Below are 23,293 nucleotides of genomic sequence, written 5' to 3'. Positions count from 1 at the left end.
ACATGCGACTCCATCAAATTCAAAAGCTTCTGCACAGCAAAAGATACAATCATCAAAATGGAAAGGCTACCCACTGTATGGGAGAGCATAATTGCCAATGATATATCAGATACGGGGTTAATTTCCAATATATATAGAGTGCTCATACAACTCAACAAAAGGAAGACAAAGAACCCAATTAAAAAATGGGCAGAGAAACTAAATAGACACCTCTCCAAACAGACATACAAATGGCTAAGAGACATATGAAGAAATGCTCAACATCATTAATCAGCAGAGAGATGCAAATTAAAACAACAATGAGGGATCACCTCACACCTGTCAGAATGGCCGCCATCAACAAATCATCAAACAACAAGTGTTGGCGAGGGTGTGGAGAAAAGGGGACTCTAGTGCACTGCTGGTGGGAATGCAGGCTGGTGCAGCCACTATGGAAAACAATATGGTGTTACCTCAAAAAATTAAAAATTGAATTTCCATTTGACCCAGTGATCCCACTTCTAGGAATATACCCTAAGAAGACTGAAACACCAATCAGAAAGGATATATGTACCCCCATGTTCATAGCAGCACTATTTACAATAGCTAAGATCTGGAAACAACCCCAGTGCCAGTAGACGAATGGATAAAAAAGCAGTGGTACATATACACAATGGAGTACTATGCAGCTGTAAGAAAGAAAGATCTCTTATCCTTTGAGACGACATGGAGGAACCTGGAAAGTATTATCCTAAGCGAAACAAGCCAAGCAGAGAAAGACAAATATCACATGATCTCACTTATTTGTGAAATATAACGAACATAACAGTCTGAGGAACGGGGTAGTCCCAGAGACGTGGAAGTGGGGTACAGACTGACAATCCCCTGAAGAGGGGGTGGGGGGGAGATAAACCACAGAACTTATATGCATGTATGCATGAACAATGGACATGGACAACAAAGGTGGGGACAGGGTGGGGAGGGAGGGAGGGAGAGGGGAGAATCAGTGGGTGAAAAAGGGGAAACATCTGTAACAAAAATTAATTAATTAATTAAAAACAAAGATTCATGAAGAAAAAAGTAGAAGAAACAGGAGACATTCATAATATGCTGTGGAAATATTGTCTTATACCAGTAAGTTTGTCTAACATTCACTATTGCTCTAGGTAATACAGAAATTAAAAGGAAGATAAAGAGAGGAGGAGAAGCCTTCCAAATCGACAGAGTAAAAACCACTGAAAATTTGTTCTTTCCTAAAAACAGTGGGAACACTAGCAAATATTTTCAAAAACAACTTTTTGAGAACTCTGGAAATTAAGGAAAGGCTTGCAAAAATCCAAGGAGTGTTTATTCAAGAAAAAAACAGTTGAATCTTTGTAAGGACAGCATATATTTGTGGCATTTTAACTTACTTATTCCATCTCCCTCCCAGCTGCAGGGTAGTTGTGAGAACAGCAGCCCCATAATCATATCAGCTGGGAAAACCAGTAGCTTTGCAGCCTCTGGCACAGAAAGAATTGATTTGGACTCCACACAAGTCCCATCCCCAGACAATTGTCATTATTTGACCTGTTTGGCAGTTCCATGGAAATCTCCACTCACGGAGCTTGTCTTTATTGGACCTGCTTGGAGCTCGCCCACTGAGAACAGAGTTTACCCCTGGGGCATTTGTGAGGGGAAAAACCCAGCAGCAATGGTTTAACATTGCAGTTGCCTTAGGTGTGCACAACAGTTACAGCTAACAAGAAGCTGACCAGAAAACTTGAAAGGAGAAGCATGGGAATGAAATATTCCTGGGCGCTTTGAAAAACTTGGACATATCCCTGGAAATCTAGGTCATGCACACTTGTAGCGTTGTATGTATGCTCAGGAAAAACCCAAGAAGGTCCTAATCTCTCAACTCTGGCTGACCTTGAAGTTCTGTGCAAGTAGAAAGTGAAAGCTAAGTACACTTCCTGTCAAAGACATGAAGAATCTGGGAAGCACACAGATCCCCTCAGCAAGACTGCAAGTGTTATCGGCCCAAGACTTGCAAGGAAATCTCTGTTGAGTTATTAGCTGACAATTAAGCTAACCATAAAGAAAATTCAGTTGCCACACCACAAGAAATAATAGTTCAGGAAGGTCACTAAACAACAAACAGCAGCAACATAAATAACAGCAACAAATAGAAACAACAACAAGCCCTAGATGGAATGAGGAGCAAATCTAATTCCTAGAGTTTCCACATTATATTATTTAAAATATTCAGTTTTCAACAAAAAATAATGAGATGTACAAAGAAATAAGAAAGTATACAGGAAAAAAAGAGGTGAATCCACCTCTCTTTCCCCAATGCAGAGGGAAAAAAAGCAGTTATTAGAAACTGTCCCTGAAGCCCAGATGAACTTACTAGACATACACTTTAAATGATCTATTATAAATGTTAAAAATACTAAAGAGAACTATATCAAAAGAACTAAAGGAAAATATGATAACAATGTCTCGTCAAATACAGAATATCAGTAAGAGACGGAAATTATAAAGAAGAACCAATAATAAATCTGGAATTGAAAAGTATAATCACTGAAATGAAAAAAATTCACTAAGAGGATTCAAGAGCAGGTTTGAGAAGCCAGAAGAATCACCAAACTTGAAGATAGGATAACTGAAAATATCTCATTTTAGGAACAGAAAAAAAAGAATATGCATAAGAATATGCATAATGGGAGTCTCAAAAGGAGAGGAGAAAGGAAAAGGGGAAGAAAGAATTATTTGTTCAAGAATATTTGAATAAATAACAGCTGAAACTTACAATATTTGATTAAAATAAACATTAATCTATACATTCAAAAAGCTCAACATACTCCCAGTAGGATAAACTCAAAGGGACCCATACCTAAACACATCCTGGTCAAACTGTTGAAAGCCAGTTACAAACAGAAAATGTTGGAAACAACAGGTGAGATGCCACTTGCCATGTACAGGTTATCCTCAATCAGAGGGCTGTCTGGGGCCATGCAACAAACTATAACACATGGCAGGGAAAGTGAGCTTTCTTCCTGTTTCTGCACAAATTACCCAGCCTTGCTCAGGTTTGGAAAGGTCACCAGTGCATCTGAGACCGCCCCGGGGGAGCTGTGGCACAGCACTGGGGAGGAGCCCAGCTATGCCCACGGGAATTCATGGGCTAGGAAGCCCATGCCCAGCAGAGGCTGTTCTGCCATGTCTAGAGGGAAAGAATTCAGGGGTGAGCTCTTGGGAGAAAAGACGAGTTAGCAATAAGATTGGTTTTTTGTTTTGTTTTGTTTTTTAATCTCAGGGATTCTGAGAACTACTTCAAGAGTGGCTTTTGGAAGAGGCTGTGGGTCTTAAACTATAAGGAAAAAAATGACCAACAAGCCAAGTGTACATTATCACTGGTTTTTTGTTTTTGTTTTTGTTTTAATCCTTACCCGAGGACATTTTTCCATCTTTTGTACAGATAGAGTGGGAGGAAGAGAGAGGAAGAGAGAGAGAGAAAGAAACATCGACGTGAATGGGACACATCGAGTGGCTGCCACCCGCACAACCAACCAGGGCTGGGGACAAACTGCCCTTAGCGGGAACCAAACCCGGGTCTCTCTGGACCGCAGGCCGACGCTCTAACCACTGAGCCAAACTGGCCAGGGCCATTATCACTGTTAATGGGACTCTATTTACAGCCATGGTCTGAAGGCCTGGCAAAATCTGGTTATGCTTATATTATATTCTTAACCTACCCTATTCCTACTCCTATAAATTAGCCTTGAGATTCTTAAAGGCTGAGACTGCTGATTTTTTAAAAAGTCTCTGTAGCCCCATTACCTATCAGAGTACTCAGCAAAGAGTAGGCACAGAATATATGGCTGTTATATAAAGAAATAAAGTTATTGATAAAGAATAATTATCTTCAATGGACAAATTTAGAACAAACAGATGGAAGTTATAGGAATTTAATTCAAATGCCTTTCTAGCATACCTTTCTAACATGCAGAACTCCCTTCCTATCAGTGAGAAGAAGTCCATCATGGCATCATAATAATCTTATCACTGGACAAGTTGTGAAGGATTTAAAAATATTTCTTTATGTATTGATTTTAGAGAGAGAGAGAGAGAGAAATATCGATTTGTTGTTCCACTTACTTATGCATTCATTGGTTGCTTATTGTATGTGCCCTTACTAGGGATCGAACCCACAATCTTGGTGTATCTGGATGATACTCTAACCAAATGAGCTACCTGCCCAGAGCTTAAGGATTTGGTAGTAATTACATGGAGACCAAGAGGAGACTGGCCATAACAAAGGAGTTAGCCACATAAGACAATAAGCAGAAATGATGAGTCAGCAACAAAACTGGTTTTTAGAAAAGTCTTCAAGGACTGTATAAAACTCAGCAAGCCTTAAAACAGAGTTCTTCAGAATTGAAATAGTACTCTAAAACATTGTTGCATGAAGCCACAGACATTACTCTCTAAAGCTATCCTATTATAACTTTGAATGATGTCCACAGGACTAAGGTAGTCAATGGACATTATAGTGAAGATGTTAAGTGATGAAAGGTTAAAGGAAAGATTTACAAGGTATTGAGAGCAGGCTGTGATTTGTCGACTCACAGCCTGTTTCAATGTCTCTTCCATGGCCATTGGCAAAGTAAATGCTAGAGCTACTTGTCTTTTTCCCTTTAACTCCCAATAAATGACCGAAGGATCCCACATCTACAAGAGAAAAATTATTAGACAATGCAGAAAAGGTCTTCTGAGATAAATGAACATTCTACATTAATTTAAAGGCCATCAATAAAATGATGAAGAGGACTATGTCATAATGTCAAAGTTCAAAGGCACTTTTCAAATGTCTCTTTAAAGGAAATCTGACCTTTCTTTCTTTATTATTAGAAAGTTTGCCAAGGGCAGTCTGGGCCTTGGGTCATTTCGTTTTGACATGGAAGTCCTTTTGGCATTAAAAATAATCAAAAGACCAGAAATATTTAACTCTGCAATGATTATGAAGACACATTCACCAGGATAGAAAAGAACAATATTGAAGTATTAGGATTTCAAAGGTTGTGTTTTAATTATTCCATAAAGCTTTCCCCCCTAATATATGAAAGAGGTAACTTATTTGAGGCCATGACAAGCTAAAGGAGGAAGCATGAATAGATATTTTTTCCTAATGTATTTCACGTGATTTTACATGAAATGTTTAGGAAAATTGCTGAGTACGCCACCAGTAATTTTCTATGTCTAAATATTTTTTTAGGTATAGATTAGCTAATATTAGATACAGATATAGACATAAGTATATTTTTCTAAAACAAAAACCTCTTACAAAAGGTCTCGTTTTTTCCATTTTTAAGTGTAATTTACAGACAGTAAAATTTACCCTTTTTAACGTACAGTTCTGCAAGTTTGACAAATGCAGTTGTACAACCTCCATACCACAAACAAAATACAGAATAGTTCATCACATCCCCAAACTCCTCTGTGCCCCTTCCTAGTAAACCCCTCTCCATTTCTAGCCCCTAACAACTACTAATATGGTTTCTGTTCATATAATTTTGCCTTTTCAAGAATGCTCTATAAATGGAATTATACAGAATGTAGCAAAGGCTTCTTTTAAACTTCATGCACTTGATAAAAAGTAAAGTAACTAAATAAAGTATGCATTTTAATTTACTGATTTCTATTTTCTGAACTTTAAGGCAATGGTATATAAAATCAAATTCCCCTTGAAACAGGTGTTACCCAGGGAGTCCTTTGAATATAGAGATCTTTTGGACTTCTCTTTCAACATATTGAATCAATATGTCTCAGTTTGGGTCCTGAGAATTTAGTTTTTACCAAGTTTTCCAGACTTGGTTCTGACTGGATGAGCAAGATTTGGGAAGTATTAACCAAATAGTTATTCACTGAACCTTGGTTTTCTCGTCTGTCACGCAAGGGTACAATGCCTACTTCACAGGATTATTTGGAGATCAGATGCATATAAAACATTTAGAATAAAACCTGCCACACGTAGTACTCAAAGAATGGGAGCTATTCATCTTGCTAACATTGAGGCTCAGTATCATCACGATCATCAATCAGCATGCTGTCCTGAGAGCATTACTTGTTTTTCTCCACATTTCTGCACTTTGGTTACTTTTACTATTTTTAGCCTTTGCTCTAGAGGTGACAAAAGTAAAGAGAATCCATTTTTGTAGCAGCCCAACTATTGCTCAGGGCAGTGCAAACCTGACAGAAATCACTGATTGTTCCCAGCCCTCACGATTAGTCTGTTAGAGCCTCAAAGACACCAATGGGACAAAAAGTGAACTGCTGGAAACTCTCAGCCTTTTTCCCCAGGGAAAAAGACTCAAATGTAAGGAAACAACCGGGAGGAAGAGACATGAAGGCCCAGAATAAAGCAGAAAGTTGGTCTGTCTGCGTAGTTAGGAAACATCTAAAAATTGACTCTATTCGTGAACGGTTTCAGATATATACACATGTATTTTAAATTATGTTTTTTGTTTAAGCACTAAAATACAGAACAGTGATGATATTTGGCTGTACTTGCTGATCTAAAGAAAGAACACTCTTGTCCTCAAAGAACATATGCAAGGCTGCCAATGCAATGCCAAGGACAGGACCCAAAACAAACCTGAAACATGAGCCCTACCTGCTCTCAGCATCCGCACTGCACTTCGGGGACGTCAACTCAAAGGATTTGGTAAACTTCACCACCTGCCGAACAGAAAGACAATACGTTCAAATCAATTAAGGCTTTCTCACAGTTTAAAACAATGTGGTAAACTGTTTCCATCTTTATAATGGCTGTTACAATAATTGGAGATTAGAGGGATTTTCAGTGAAGAAATCCCAAAGGGACAGAAGAAAATTCATTTTGTATTTTCTTCATACATAACATACACTTCAAAGTTTCATTGGATCTTACTAAATATGTATATGTTTTTACAATCAGGTGTGTACATTCTGTGATGGACAGGCAAGGGGACATCTCATTTGAGTACACTTTTTTCTTTATGTCCTTTTAACAATCCAATCACCATCCATGGAGACAAACCAGACCCTCCAGAAACCATCCTGGAGGTACCTTCCCTGGCTTCTCATGGTTCTCAAGTGAACGTCTTGCTGCCACCGGCCCACGGGGGAAGAGGAGGAAGCCCCCTTCTTCAAACATTGTCCCCAGTGTGGACACCTCCTCCCTGACCTGTCCAGTGAAACCAGCACATGCAGGGAAAGAACTTAATCAATTTATTATGTTGAAAGGAAATTTACGGTCACAGAATATGTAAAGGAAGTTTGTCTTATTATTAGTACTCTTGAGTTCTTACTATCAACCAGGCCCTACATTAGAAGCTTTTTTGATCATTTAATTTCCTATTATAACTCTGTAAAGTAGGAATTTTTATCTTCAGTATATAGATGAGCACACTAACCCATAATATTTTAAAAACTTGCTCAGTTTCACACAGCCAAATGGGGGAACTGGGATTAAAGCAAGTCTGCATGACTCTATAGGCCCAGCTCTTTCACACCACTAAAAATGCCGGGGGGAGAGGCGCCATTTCTACCCTCTTTTGCTAAGATATGCGGATAGAAAAACGAGGTCCTTATACTGAAAGGAGTCAGCTGAATGTCACTGGATGCTTCCAAGGCTGACATTTAGATTTGCCTTTGCCAGACGCAGTCACGCTCCAAAAGCCTTTTAAATTAACCACTTACAAGGAATTGATGGGCACCTGAGAAAATGATTTGGAAACTGGGAATAGATTAAATATTTAAAAAGCTTTATTAGTGGGGTAATGAACCCAAACTAAGAAAATGCAACCTTAGGAAAAAGATAAGAGAAAAGCCCGGCACAAAGAAAAGTGAATGTGACTAGCGGAATGCAGAGCCGTGACGACAGCTCGGCTGCAAGAAAATAGTCTGGACATTTCATTTCATGTTCTAATGTGAACTAAGCCTTTACAACATCACTCATTGCGGCAAGTTCTATCTTGCAAAGATGACACAACAGCACCTCCTGTCCCACGTCCATCTCCACGATAGGGCGCTGTCCCCTTCCTACAAAGTGGCAGGTCTCTGATCTCTTCTGAATCTAGGTGGGCCTCTGACCACTTTGACCAACAGAGTACATGAGAGAGACGCTATGTGCCTTTGGAGGTTGTCATAAAAGGCGATGCAGTTGCTGCCTCATCTGATGGAATGCTTGTGCCTGGAGCCCCGAGTGAGCATGTAAGAAGTCCAACCACCCTGAGGCCACTATACCATACGAGGAGGCCCCACGCGGATGCTGTGGTCATCAGCTCCAGTGCTGAAGTCATCTCCGCCCAGGCACCAGGCATAGGAGTGAGCAAACCTTCAGATGATTCCAGTTCCCAGCCATTAAGTGACCCCTGACCCCCTTTCCAGCTGTGGCCCCAGATATCCTGAACAGAGGCAAGTCATCCTTTCTATGCCCTCTCCAAATTCCTGATCCACAGGACCTCTGAACATGTAACATCGTTGGTTTAAGCCTCTAAACTTCGAGTTTGTTACTCAGCAAAAGTAACTGGAGCACTTATCTTGAAGACTTAAACAAAAACCAAGCACTTAGAGATCTTGATCCAGCTGAAATATTCTTGGGGTTCACAAGGCCAGGGAGCCACAAAGAGACTATTTGCTATCACCGAATAATAAATCCATCAAACCATAATTCTGAAAGTTAAAACAATAGTAGGATAAACGTAGAAGCATTTATGTTCACAGAATGGGGAACTGGCACAGATTTTTTTTAAATGGGGTTAGTCCTAACTCTGCACTTTGATCTCTCATCATTTGTGATTTTTTTCCCATTATTTTGTTAGATGACAGTGAATTCTGCTCTTATTTTTAACATGTTTTGGGCTGTTGCTATGGACTGAACATTGGTGTCCCCCCCAAATTCATATGTAGTCCCCAAAGTGGACTAATCCCCAAAGTGATGGTTTTGAAGATGGGGCCTCTGGGAACTTTAAAAGTCATGAGGGTGGACCCTCTTAGGAATTGATGTTTTTATAAGGAGACAGAGAGAGCTTGCTTCTTTTTCCATTTTGCACTGTGTGAGGAGACACGATGCCATCACCAGACAACTAGGTCTGCCAGGGCCTTCCTCTTGGACTTCCCAGCCTCCAGAATTGTGAGAAATATGTGTTTGTTGAGGTACACAGTTTATGATAATTTGTTATAGCAGTCTGAACTAAGACAACTCTGTCCTACCATTATATTGCAAATCCGTGTGAGGCATTCTGCTCACATGATGACCAATCCTTTACGTATGTATCAATGCTTACAACATCCCAGCAAGGTATATATTATGACCCCTATTTTAATGAAGGACCTTTAAGGCTAGAGGAGTTAAGTGGTTTCCTGGAAACCATACAACCAATATATTGCAGAATTGGGATTTGAACCATGTCGACCTAATTCCACAGTCCGCAGTTTCTTCCCCACAACTGACGGCTTTCATCGCTTGAGCAGTTTATATTGGAACAGCAAATTATTGGGACATGACTCCTTCACAGCCAGAGTGGTTAGATAAACTCTGCCATTATTTATTAATTCCACAAATACGTACTGAGGACCTACTATATGCCTGAATTTGAATAAACAGAGACTAAAAGTAATTTGAAGTGAAACACTTGGCTTGATAGAAAATGAATCACATTAACAACTGTTTCTGCATTTGGAAATCAAGAAGAATTTCCATTTATTTTCATTTCTGACCTGATAGATACAGATGAAATTCTCCATTACTACTGAGAACACTTCATGGAGCTTACTTTTTACTATTGATTAGAATACTTTACAACTCTGAAAGGATAGGTATTAATTTCTGAAAAACTGATCGCAATTCACATTGGGTTGTAAATGGGGGACTAGGTTCCCCTTGTGGGGGTCTTTAAAAATCACTCTAACACAGCCACAGAAATTATACTCTGACAGACATGAGGCATTTAAACATTATTATACTCACAGGTCCTAGAAAGGGGGGCTCGACATGCCCAGAGAATCACATAGTCGCCCAAAGCCCAGTTTAGGTCAGGCTGGGAACTTGCAGAGCGAGGGCCACGGGGTAAGTGCCTTGAGTGAGGGTCACCAGTAGGGTAACTTGTGGCACCCCAGAAACATTATCGTTGGGTAATTTGAATGTAGCGGGTCAAACAGAAAGGAGGGAAGGCATGCACGGGAAAGTCATCATGAGGACTGTCTCTTGAACACACATGTTGAGGGTAGGGACACAGAATGGGCAAAAAAATAGGTAAAAGTTCAAAGCAAACAGGGTGATTGTGGGTACTGGGACCCACTGAGGTAACAACAAGCTGTTCTTACAGCCTGATGCTACACAAATAATTTGTGTGCGTGTGCGCGTGTGTGTGTGCGCTACAGCTATGCAAATGGATTTCATCTAAGTAGAAATGAAAATAATTTCTGTGCAGTAGAAAAGATCGCCCATAGGAACAATTATGTGGTCCCAGATGACAGTAGCCACGTTTAAGTCTAACCCAGCGATCTTACACCCAGTCTCTCTGTGCCTGTCTCAGAACTAACTGAGTGAACTGAATGAGTGAACTCATTGAACTCATTAGTGAGCAAAACCAGCAAGGTGGTCAGTCAGTGTTTTAAGCTGCTGAGGATAGCAGCTTACAAGACAAAAAGTGGAATAGAAAATCCTGGAATTTTAAAGCTAGAAAACTTATAGATCTAGAATCATAAAGAGAATGGATAAGATTTTTTTTTAAAAAGGTACCTCCTGATGAAATGTCAGAATGTGTAAACTCTTGAAATATAAAAGAGGAACTTTTAAAACTACCAAAAGAAAAAACATATTTTTCTAAAATGTTAGAACTTTTAATTCCAACATAAATCGTGTGTGTGTGTGTGTGGGGGGGGGGATCAGGGCCTAACATTTTGTTTTATTTTATTTTATTTGTCTTATCTTCTAAATTCAAGTTTAATGAATAAAGGGAAGGTCAAGGATTATGCATCTTTCAACTTTAGCATTCCATATCATGGAGAGTACTAGCTGTGTCCCCCGATAAACCAGCCCATGGTGTGCTGATCAAAGTCAGAAGCTGGATTTACTCATGACCCATGGAGTTGAACTTGAGAGATAACCTTATCCAAAGAAAAGTCTGGCCTTTGCCCTTGACTCCTGAGAGGTGACCTCTAAGACCTTGGAATGTCCAGCCTTGATAAAAGTGTCTTTGTTTACCCAGGTGCCTTGGGCCAGCCAGATAGTGACAATGTCATTTAGGGTGGGGTCTTTGGGTCAACTGTTATCAGTTAACCTCAATAAAGACTGAGGTCAACTATGCAGGTAGCCAACTAGGTTTTGGTGATCTAGCCCCAGTGAAGAATCTGGATGCCAAGGCTCAGGTGACCCTCCCTGTTTGGCAGTACTTAATGCACGTTGTCACACTGTTACTGGGAGAAGTTAATGCTATCCATGACCCCAAGGAGAGAGGACAAGTGGAAGTTCCCTTTTTGAAACCCTCCTGGACTCTGCCCATGCATCTCTCCTGTGGCTGATTTTAATCTGTATTCTTTCCTGTAATAAACCATAACCATGAGTATAACAGCTTCCAGTGAGTTCTGTGAGCCCTTCTAGCAAATTGATGAGGCTGAGGGTGGTCTTGGGAACCCTCAGACTTATCATTGGTGGCAAAAGCAAGGACAATATTGTAGACTATGTTCCCTAACTTCACACCTTGTGATAATTTTTAAGTTCCTAGGTCTTCAGAAGAAAATTGAGGGCAATATAATGTTGACTGGTCTTTGGTTAAATAATGACTATCCAATGTGTATCAAGTACTGAATAGCATAGACAATTACCAATCAGATAGTAAATAAGGTCTTGAACCTTTACAGAATTAATATTTTGAAGGGGGAGACATTTACATTTAGAGGTCAGGAAAGTTTTCTTGATCAGTTGATGTAATCCCTTTTACTAAACAAAAGGAATTACAGTATGTGTTATTATTTTTTCTTTTACCTTGGCTTTGGGAAGCTCAGAGCAAAACTTTAGGTTCAAAGTTTTATCTTTTTGCAGCATAATTTGATTTTGAGTCTCTTGATTAGGTCTGATTTTGTTTACAACATGTACTTTCTCTTTTTTCTCTTTTATTTGAAATTTTGCCTTTCATTCTATTATGTGCCTGGCATATAATAAGCACTCAGAAAATTTTTATCCACTATGAATCTTATAGTTTTTGCTGAAGTGTGCCTTAAATGCTTTTGGTAATTTAGTAAAAAATATAAACAAAGAAGAAATGAAGTGCTTATATACTTGAAAACTGTATAAAAGTACATAAAAATGCTTTTACGCAAGAAATAATGTAAATGTTCTTATGTAAAACTAATGACAGTTGAACAAAGCTATTATGGGCCATTAAGCTGTGAAGAAGAGTATGTTCCAGAGGTACTGAAAGGGGATCTGAAGAGGTGGAAAAGAGAAATTCAGCCTTTAAGGACCTACAGTTGATAGCACACAATATAAGAATAAAAGGGGAGCAGGCTGGAGCCCCATCAAGAGTGTGGTAAAATAAAAGCAGAGCAGTGAACCGGCGAGGACAAGTTCCCTGCTGACTGCACGCCAGATAATATCAAGAAAGTGGTAAACATCAGCCTTGGTTCCACAAGGTATAGAGAGTTAGTCTGACTCCAGGACATCTGAATATGAAGGCCTTCAGATTCATTCCAGAATGGATCTAAGATTGTCACACAAATCCTAGTCAGAATCATATATTCAAGAACCCAGGTATGCTGGGGGAAACCTTTTACAAATTCTCTGAATTTAGGGCAATCTGAAATTAGGCTCACAACCAAATTAACCCTCAAAGTCACCAGAATATTGGACCCTTGGCAATATAATATTCACATGGGCCCTGGTTCATGTTGAGAAGAGCAAGACGAACACCAGAGAAGCAATACAAGTCTAGAGACGTAGACTGATCTGCCCGCCTCCCGGACCTAGAGTGGGCCAAACCTGGCCACCGTCTGCTTTTATAAATCAAGTTTGATTTTAACAAGACAACCCATTAATGTAAATATTGTCATGGCTGCTTTTGTGCTCTAAAAGCAGAGTTGGGTAGTTACAGCAGAGGCCACGTGGTCCACGAAAGCTTAAAATACTTACTAGCTGGCCCCTTATAGAAAGTCTGGAGCCATCTCTGGACCAGGTCAACTACTTATTTTATGTTAAATTGTTCAAGGCTGATGATAGATTAATATATTAATGTTCCCGTGCAATTTACCTACAATTTAGAAAGGGTCTTCCTGGCCCTGGCCAGTTTGGCTCAGCGGTTGGAGCCAAAGAGTCCCAAGTTCGGTTCTCGCTAGGGGCACATACTGAAAAAAAAAAAAAAAAGAAAGAAAGGGTCTCTCTGGTGTCAGAATCTGAAGCAGCACTGTAGGGTAGAAATGTTAGGGCCCAAGGCAAGTGGTGGGGATATACTTGAGGACATGCATAAGTCCCAGCTGGCCTGGGACCATCCACTTTCATTAAGCCTGTTGTCCTGGGACAATTATTTAAAGTGCCCCACTTTTACTCTCAAATGTATCTTTTGTTTGAAAAGCAAAACTTTAGGAAGGCATGCCTCAATTTATATTTTAAAAGAAATTTATTAAAAATATAATGCGTTTAAGTGGAAAATTATTTACAGCCAGACACCTGGGCTAAAAAAACAAAAGAGCAGAAACAGTTAAACTGCTTTGATAAAATTTAATGGGATATATAGTGTCACTGTGGAGATTATGGTTAATAAAAACAGATAAAAGTGTAAATGAAAAAGAATAAAATCCATGCTTTATTCTTGACTTGGACCAATGTATGGTTCTCAGCTTTATTAATTAAAAAAATTTATTTTGTAAATCTAATTCTGATTTTATTATAGATGCACTAAATGAACATAGATTAAATAAGTAAACACACTCATATACACTAAGTCAAAAGAGAATCTTATAAAAGAAATCTCAGAAGAGGTTAATTAGTCAGTGCAACTGAACAAGAGTTCCCAGCTCCGGCTGCGGATCGGCCCTGGGTGCTGCACCCTGAGTGGCACACATGCCACAGTGAAGTAACGAAACACCCCCTGGGGTCTCTGGCTGTTCTTTGGAAAAGCTCCATGGACAGACGACTTTTTGACTTGATATTTATCAAGCACTAGTTAGTCTCTTTTCTCTCCATTTTAAAAAACATGTGAAAGCAACTTCAGAAACAAAAAATTGTGCTCAAATAGATATTCTTGCCACTGAAAAGAAAACAGAAATGAACTAAGTCATCCTCATTTTTTGTTGTTGTTAGAGTTTCCTTAATCCCCATTTTTCCGAGAGGACTACTCTAGAAAGGCAAAAGAATGAATTAAATGATCATCCACTACCATTCCTCTTGCTAAATTTCTCACTTATCCTGATGAGTAATTTGTTCTAATTACTTATTCACTCAATTAGCATTTATCAGATACTTAGTGTACCAGACACTGTTCACTCACAACATAGTACAGAAGGGGAAACAGCTCACAAATGTAACATTTCAGCACGTTGTAGATTCGAAATGCAAGAAGTGCACAGAGGAGGGTGTCCCGAAGGGTGAGCAGGGGTGCCCCAGACTTAGCAGTGAGAGAAGTTTTCCAAAATCAGAATTTTGGTAGAAAACAGAATACTCAAAAGATTTTAACTGGACTTAATTCAATAAAAGGGAAAATTACAGAAGTGTAGGCCACTTTGTAAAGCTGGGACTAGCAGCTTTGGAAAGCAGCCCCGGGTCTAAGGGAACACGAGAGAGTGTGAGGGGGAGAAGGAGGCGTGGAAGGAGGGAGGGAACTGTTACTGGTGCCCTGGAGGAGCTGGAGCTGTGGGGACGAGACTTGGAAGAATCCAGCCACCTCTACAACTGGCAGAGAAAGAGCAAGAGGAGTAAATACCTCCAGCTCTCTCTCCTTCTGCCCTTGAGTCTTCTGCTGATCCCTCTTGTTTGTAAAAGTCAACTGGAAGCCAGGAACAAGAAAGCCCAAGTGGCACAGTATGTAATTTAGCTTTCAAGGGCACTGAGCTAAAAAGAGAAAGACTGACAATAGATGGGGAGAGGCAGGGTTCGCAGACAATGGTCAGTACAGAGTTGCACTTCATCTGAATCCTGTGCCTCCAAAAAACAGCAATGATAAAGAAATCCTCCTACCATGTCTTCCAGAATTGGCTAACCTCCGAGGACCACACTGCCCTAGCATATTTGAAAATAAAGACCTGTCTCCATCCTTTCTCATGACTCCCCAAGATGTACAAAAATGATGCAGATAACGCCCTTCTCTACACACTTTGTAAAACCCCAGACACCTTTCCTTCCGTAGAGATGTTCCTTATTAATGAATGTGCTCCCTATTACAATAGCCTGGATGAAATTATGTCCTTAACTGTCCAGTGCATTTTGTCTTTCACAGGGACTATACGTGCAAAGACACGGAAGCAGATACCTGAATAAGCTGACCATGTGGGGCGGGGCTGAGGGGGACAAAGGGACAGAGCAAGGCTGAGGATGGAGGGGAGAATCAAAAGTTAAGTTGACAGCAGAAGTGATGGACTCTGAATGTTGGGCAGTTTGAACTTTATTGTGTAGGTAACAGACAGTTACCAAATGTTTTGAAACATGGGAGAGGCAGATGCGTGTTTTAGAAAGAAAACTAGAAATACTAGTAAGAATTGATGGAAAGGAAGAGTGCCTGTTTATGAGCAAGGAAATGAGTCAGGAGAAAAATGTCAAGGTCAGAGATTAGGAAGGGCGGAGTAGAGACAGTGGAAGAAAGGATGGGAGGGAGGGCCTGGAAGTGTTTCAACATAGAAGCAACAGAACACAGACAAAACTGAACAAAGATAGTAAGAAAGAAACTACTCCGCTTTTTAGCTTGACTTCCTTACTACATGATGATGATTCTATTAACTGAAACAGAAAATGTCAGAAGTGGTGGGGATTTGGGGTAGGATATGGTGGAAATGGGCAGTGGGACTGAAGTTTAGTAGATGGAGATTTTCTATATACATTATTATATACTTTATATGATATAATATAATTTATACATGTCAATATATGTATATATTTAAATACACATACGTATGTTTAACACACATGTATCATGTATACATATACATATATTTCACTTGTGTAAATGATGTATCATTTATTGTTCTCACACTGAACTCACATCATTAATCATGCATATATGTTGAATATATATCATATATTTAATATAAATGATTAATGATGTGTGTTGAGTTAATATAGTGACATAATTATTAATAAAGCTAATTATTATATATAAATATATAATATGACATATTAAATATTCATCGGATAATAATCATCAGAGATTTTGTTAGGTATAAAAATGTTGCACTCTAGAAAAAACACTTGGAACAAAAGTCAAGCAGAGTTGACATCAGCTTCCTTAGAGGGAAATGGGAAGTTAAAGAAAGATGAGGACATGGAAAGAAAGGGACAGAGAAAGGAAAGCCTGGGGCACTGACCATCCATTTAGGACGGAGGGGATTGAATTGCAGGCTGCTCCAGAGCGATCAGATGATGACCACCCCACCTTTCCTCCGGAGGGCTGGATGCAGGGAGCTCTTCTAGTTCAATGGCTTAATTGTGTGTGTATTTCCTAGGAACCAAGAAGTTAAGGAACGTGTTAGAACACAAGTGTAGCTGGTGTCTCATGATTTAGAAACTGAACTCTAGGAACCAGCCTCCCATTTATAAGCCCAGCTATAAAGTATTTCATGGAGTCTGGGCCGGGGAAGTAGCTGCCAGCCATCAGGGTGCTCTGCGGAAGAGGAACACTAACGCTGGCGAGACGGTGCCTTAGGACATAAGGTTATATCTACATTTGCTCTCCTTGACTAAGCACGGAAAGAAAGAGATAATAATAAATATATAAGCTAGAAAGGAACTAAGAGAAGTGATAGAATTGCCTGGACAGGTTCTTGGAATTGGACAACATTAGCAGGAATATTCAGTTCAAAGGACTCAACAGTTCCTAATGTGGACGACGTTGGCTAGGGAACACTCATCTCATTTTTTCAGCCTAGGGGAAAATAGCGTTGACAAAGTCATTTGAAATTGATTGACTGAAATACTTAAAAAAGCAAAAAAAGGTAAAATATTAATTTTGGCAGGAGAGAGGGCTAGAAAGGCATTTCTCATTTCTATTTTTGGCATCTACTGTGTAAACAGACCGGTTTACATCTGACCGACCAGGTTAAAGACTTTGATTGCGGTCCCTAAACACTGAATTAAGAGTATGATTAACCAAGCTTCTACAATCAGATTTAAATTATTTTCTCCATTTCCCCCTAAAATGTAGAGAGGCCATAAAATATCATACATCTGCAATAACCAGCTTTTTAAAATATTTGAATCACAAAAAAGTAATTAGAAATTTTTGTTTCCTGAAATGACTCTAATAAAATAGAGAAAACGCAAGTTATTAATATTATTTTTTAATCCTCATCTGAGGATATTTTTTCCTATTTATCATCAGATCGAGTGGGAGGCAGGGAGAGAGACAAACATCGACATGAGAGACACATGGACTGGTTGTCTCCTGCATGACCGACCAGGGCCGGGGACAAACCACAACCAAGGCACGTGCCCTCAACCAGAATCGAACCTGCAACTCACTGGTCCCTGGCCAATGCTCTAACCGTTGAATCAAACCACCAGAGCTAAAAACACAAGTTATTTTTGAAGGAAGAAAAGTTTGAGCATATTTTTCCCCTGAAATGGTACTTTTTTTTCCCTGACTGTAAAAAGTAATGTATGTAATGCCAACAGAGATGGTGTTATAAATTCATGCTTCGACACATCTGCTCTCTTCCAAAAACAGTGCAAAGACTGATAAAATACAGAAAGCGAAAACCAGGAAGACACGTAGAGGTTGAAAGGAAGAGACAAGAGAAGGGAAAGGAGGGGGCGGGGGGGTTCTCCAAGGCACAAGCCTGGAGCTGGAGCCTTGCTGTGCCCCAGGTCCAGGAAGGGCAGGCAGCACCTCTTGACAGGGCAGCTGCTCCTGGGGTCTGGGGTCTGAAATGTCCTTTGAGACATGACTCAGCTCCAGAAACTGAACCAAGCTGCCTCTGGTGTAGTGTCGTATTGCCATGGAGCGGGAGGCCCACGCCACCCATATTGGACCTGGTTCTTGACAGGGGCTAAGGGACTGTGCAAACTAGTAGACAGGGAGAGGAGAGTACAAGAATGCAAGAAACTTTGGCACAAACAAATAAACAAAATCACTTTCCCACAAAAATAAGCTGCAATCCCAAATTAAGAAATGCATACACATTAATATTAATGTAGATAACGAAGCCAACAACCTAAAGACTTGGACAAGATGACATTGATAAATCTCAGGCTGAAGATTTGAACACAGCTCTATCAAAGAATGACAGGTGAAAAACAAAAATATTAAGACTATACATGATTTGAATGGCATCATTTTGTTCTCGACTAATGGATCATGAAAATTCAACAGAAAAAGCCCCTTTTGGAAAACATTCTCCTCCCTGAACAAAAGAAAGACATGTGAGGTTTCCCTTTCTTCTCCTCCTGATAGTTATCTGCTGCCATGTTGCCTGGAGCTGTGCCAGCCCCTGAATCATGAGGCTAGGAGCCAGCTGGTGAGGGCGGACCACTGACACAGACACAGGAAAATGGCCAGAGCCCAGGCTCTTGACTGTATCATCTGGCTGCTGCGCAATTCCCAGAACCGCCTCCTGCAGACTTCTCGTTACATAGGACACAAATCTTATTGTTTAAGCCATTTTCCCTTGTAGATTCTATTACTTGCAGAAATCCCCCAAGTTGATCTATAAAATAAAAGCAATTTCAATCAAAATCTCTACAGAGTTTTTCATGGAAATTGATAGGCTGCTTTTAAAATCTGTGTAAAGCAACAAGTTAAAAATAGGCAAGTTGATTTTAAAGGGGAACAACATTGAGGACGTGCCCAATCAGATACCAAAAAGATTATAAAATTATAGAAATTTAGACATTGTGATACTGGTGCAGAAACAGACCAATAGACCAGTAGGACAAACTAGTGAGCTCAGAAACAGACTCGGGAATATATGAAAACTTGATATAATGTATAAGTGGCATTGCAAAGTGGGGGAGAAACAGTTCTGAGACAATAGTCATAGATACATAGCTTTACACTATGCAAAAAATAAATTCTAGATGGATATAAAAAACCATAAATATCAGGTGGGTTAAAGAAAATATAAGATAAAGTTATTCTAACATGGAAGTAAAGCTGGTTTTTTTTTTAAAAAGACAACCACCATGAAGCACAAGTCAAAAGGAAAAGTTATAAATATAACACATTAAAATTAAAATATTACATGTAAGCAAGATACCTGTTGGGAGACACAACCACATGAGCCCTGAGTCACAGTCTTCCTGTGTCTGTCAACCCTGCCAGGCCCTGATTTCTCTCTAGCTGGTTCCTTTTAGAGGATTGAGTTTGCAGTGAGCAAACTTGAGAGATGAGGTAACGTCTCTCTCCAAACAGCAGGCTTGATACTACTCAATGGAAAGGGGGTGGATTCTCCAAGTAAAATGTTCCTCCTTGGAAATGCAACCCATTGCATGCATGGGCATCCGTTGCTCCTATGGCCCTTTGGGGACATGGAGAGCCAGGGCAGTTGTAGTGGTTTATAACACAAGGATTACACTTGTTTCTACAAGCATACGACCTATCATTTTTAGCCTTAGTTCTACATTTGAATACATTCAGTACTCAGCGCTAATCTTACTTATCTTCTTCATCAGCTCGGCTGGATATCAACCTCCTATATTTGTCAGGAAGGACAGTTTGGAACTATATTTCCTGAACTCTTTTTTGCTAATTTAAAAATGTCTGTCTGTGGCTTATATAATTGAATGTGAATTTCACTGGATTTAAAATTGTGGGGTCACATTTTCTTTCCCTGAGGACTCTGTAGCTATTGCTACATATTCTCCTAGCACTGGAGAATGCTATAAGGAAGTCTAACACCAGAATAAGTTCCTTCCAACAGGTAACTTGATTCTTTTGTCTGGATGCCTACAGAATGTTTTGATTATCTTTGTTCTCACCTGAGGACATTTTTTTTGCATTTATCTTCAGATAGAGCTAGAGGGAGAGAGGAAGGAAGAGAGAGAGAGAAACATCGATGTGAGAGAGACACATCGACTGGCTGCCATCCACACAACCCCAACCGGGGCTGGGGACAAACTGCAACCAAGGTACATGCCTTTAGTGGAAACCAAACCTGGATCTCTCTGGTCCGTGGGCCAACACTCTAACCGCTGAGCCAAACTGGCCAGGGCAAATGTTTTAATTATCTTTGAAGTCCTTTAATACTGAATATTTTTAGTTCTAAGTAATCAATGTAACTTTTCCAGAAATGGTGTGTTCTTTCAGTCTGTAAATTCAAATTTGCCTTTATTTTGGTAAAATGTCCTTGTGGTACAATTTGGAGTGTTCTTCTTGTTCCATTTGTCATGTTCTCTTTAGAGACACCAATTATCCTTATTCTGAACTTTTTTTATTGTGACTCCATTTTTACCATTCTCTCTTAATTTTTTATACTGCATTATTTTCTTTCTTTTTAAATTTTTTTCCTTTATTGATTTTAGAGAGAGAGGAAGGGAGAGGGAGTGAGATAGAAACATCGATGAGAGAGAACATCGATTGGCTGCCTCCTGCACACCCCCCCCTCCCCCCGGGGATTGGGTCCACAACCTGGGCATGTGTCCTGACCGGGAATCGAACTGGCAACCTCTTGGTGCACGGGTCAACGCTCAACCACTGGACACACCGACCAGGCATATACTGCATTATTTTCCATTTCATATTCAATTTTATTCTTCATGCCCCTGAAAGTATTTTAGATGTGTCCTTCCTTCTTTTTTGATGTTTTTAATGTAATATTCATTTCTGTATGGTTAGTTTTCTTCTATTTCTTTCCAAGTTCTACCAACTATGGTTTTGTGTTTTGCTTTTTGTCTTTTTTACTGTTTATCATTTATCCCTTGAGTCCTTATATCCCTTCTTTAAACACTTATTTTTCCAGAAAGATTATATTATCTTTCATTTCATTTCATTGAAAACTGGTAGCAATTTTTCTGGTGCATGTTCTTTATTTGGCTTTTGTTTACACATTCATTTCCTCCTTTCTTTTATCTTTTCTTTGCATAAGTTCATGCTGGTGGTTTTTTGTTGTGTGCTTATCTTTAAGTGAATAACATAGGCAGTAGACATCAGGAGGTTGATTTAGGATGATTTGGTGATATAGAATTTCAGTCTATTGTCTTTGAGCATTTTCTCACCAACTTTCTCCTCTGGGCAGTAATTTCACTCCTGCCTAACAGAAGCTTCCCTTGCACGGAAAAGCCACATATGACAGCCATTTTTGTGTAATAAAAGCCTTTAATTCTCTTCAGCTGACCAAAATTAGCGGCCGCAGGGTGCCATTCACATCGCTATTTATCTTGACACACTGAGCCTCTTTTCCAAGATGGCTTGTCTGCAAGTTCTTGTTCCACCCACCTCTCCTACCCCTCTATGGCAGCAAGGAGGACTCAGAAAGCATCCCTGAGCCTGCCCAGGCAACTGCCCTCTCTGTTCTGAGCAAGTGTGCACGACTTGTCTTGGTGAGCACTGTACTTTGCCCAAGATGGCTGGATACAGGCGACCTCACTGTACCTTTTACTTCATCCACACAATTTTCAATGCATTTACAACACTCCCCACACACTGTGGGGCGTGGATAGGGGGATGGCTGAGAACATAGGGTTATGAATGTTTCTTTTGTGGATTGTAGAGTTACAACACATCTAAAACTTGAAGGAGCACACTGCACAGGAAAGAGCTCTCTGCTGTTTACCATGAATACCAGGGGCATCAACAGTGATCTGGAATGTGTAAGAAGCATCCTGCTAGTAGTTATAGGTCTGCTGATAATAATAAGGAAAAATAAAAATCACAGGTAATAAGGGAAAGGTATAATTGAATTGTGGATTCGCTTGGTGAGTTTGAAATTTGTATGTTTTGCTTTATGCTTATAAAAACATCTTTATTGTTGAAATACTCGCAGTAAAATAAAGTTTGTCATTTTCAAATCTGAGAGTCTTAGTCCTCTAATACACTTTGTTTTTAGCAACAGTGTTCTAAACTCCACAAGTAAGAGAGCAGTCTTGATGCAAATTCTCATATATATTGGGGTCTTTGGACTCTGTTCAGCTGTTTCTTTAGGAGGAACTAGCCTCCAGTTTTTTTTTGTTTTTGTTTTTTTATCCTCACCTGAGGAAATTTTTACATTTTTTGTTCAGATAGAGTGGGAGGGAGAGAGAGGAAGAGAGAGAGAGACAGAAACATCGATGTGAAGGGACACATCGAGTGGCTGCCACCTCACGACTGACCAGAGCCGGGGACAAACTGCAACCGAGGTACATGCCCTTAGCGGGAACTGAACCCGGGTCTCTCTGTACTGCGGGCCGACGCTCCAACCACTGAGCCAAACCGGCCAGGGCTAGCCTCCAGTTTTATAACAGATTTTTACAGCTTCACAGGCAAAAAACTGTCCATTCTTTATCTTTGTCTTTTTAACAAACTTTCTGGCTACTTACACATGATTATTTTTTTTTCCATATAAATTTTTAGAAATTAATAATCGTGTCCAGTTTCACGTTTGTTTTCTTGCCTTTGGATAGAAATCTATTTAGGTCTGCTCTTTTTGTTAATAAAATCAAATCAAAGAGTGTTTAGAGTGTTTACAGGTGTTTCCTGGGTCTCCTCTCATAATTATTCAAACCCCTCAATAAATCTATATAACAAAGGTTTTAAAAGCAGTGTGTCCATGCAGCATGCTGAGACGGGGCAGGGAAGTCAAGCCAGAGAACTCTGTCTCAGCAGAATTTTCCGTTTGTTGAAACCACTGTGCCAGTGCCGGACCTTGGCAACTGTCCTGCTCAGTCTGACTTGCCCTCCTGTGCATGGACTGTGTCTGGTCTTCTTCCTATAATTTCTCCCTGACAACTCTGGTACATGGGACAGCAGCCCCTTTACACCTGAAGTTTGAGAAACCTTTGCTGATAAGTGTGGAGATGTATTTTCTGCACAGTGATGCCACAGAGATGTAACCCGTTCCCATCCTCAACGCTCCCCCACCCCTCGGAGCAGCCTTGGCAAAAAAAGCTCCTCAGTTTCCAAAAAGGTACTGAGCAGATTAGTCTCCTCTTTTTGCATATAGTGCACTTTTA

The 23,293-nt window shown here is 39.9% G+C and overlaps 1 protein-coding gene across 1 annotated transcript in view; it reads right to left on the bottom strand.

Annotated features, from left to right (window-relative positions):
* The window catches only part of PDE11A (phosphodiesterase 11A), a 332,237-nt gene that overhangs the window by 190,842 nt on the left and 118,102 nt on the right, over positions 1-23,293 (bottom strand). The window contains exon 5 of the mRNA XM_036253345.1: positions 6,638-6,702. Coding sequence (XP_036109238.1) covers positions 6,638-6,702 — 65 coding nt within the window. The remainder of the gene's footprint in view (positions 1-6,637; positions 6,703-23,293) is intronic.

This window comes from Molossus molossus, unplaced genomic scaffold (assembly GCF_014108415.1).
Source record: "Molossus molossus isolate mMolMol1 unplaced genomic scaffold, mMolMol1.p scaffold_m16_p_11, whole genome shotgun sequence".
NCBI lineage: Eukaryota > Metazoa > Chordata > Mammalia > Chiroptera > Molossidae > Molossus > Molossus molossus.
This window is presented reverse-complemented; position numbering and strand designations above follow the sequence as displayed.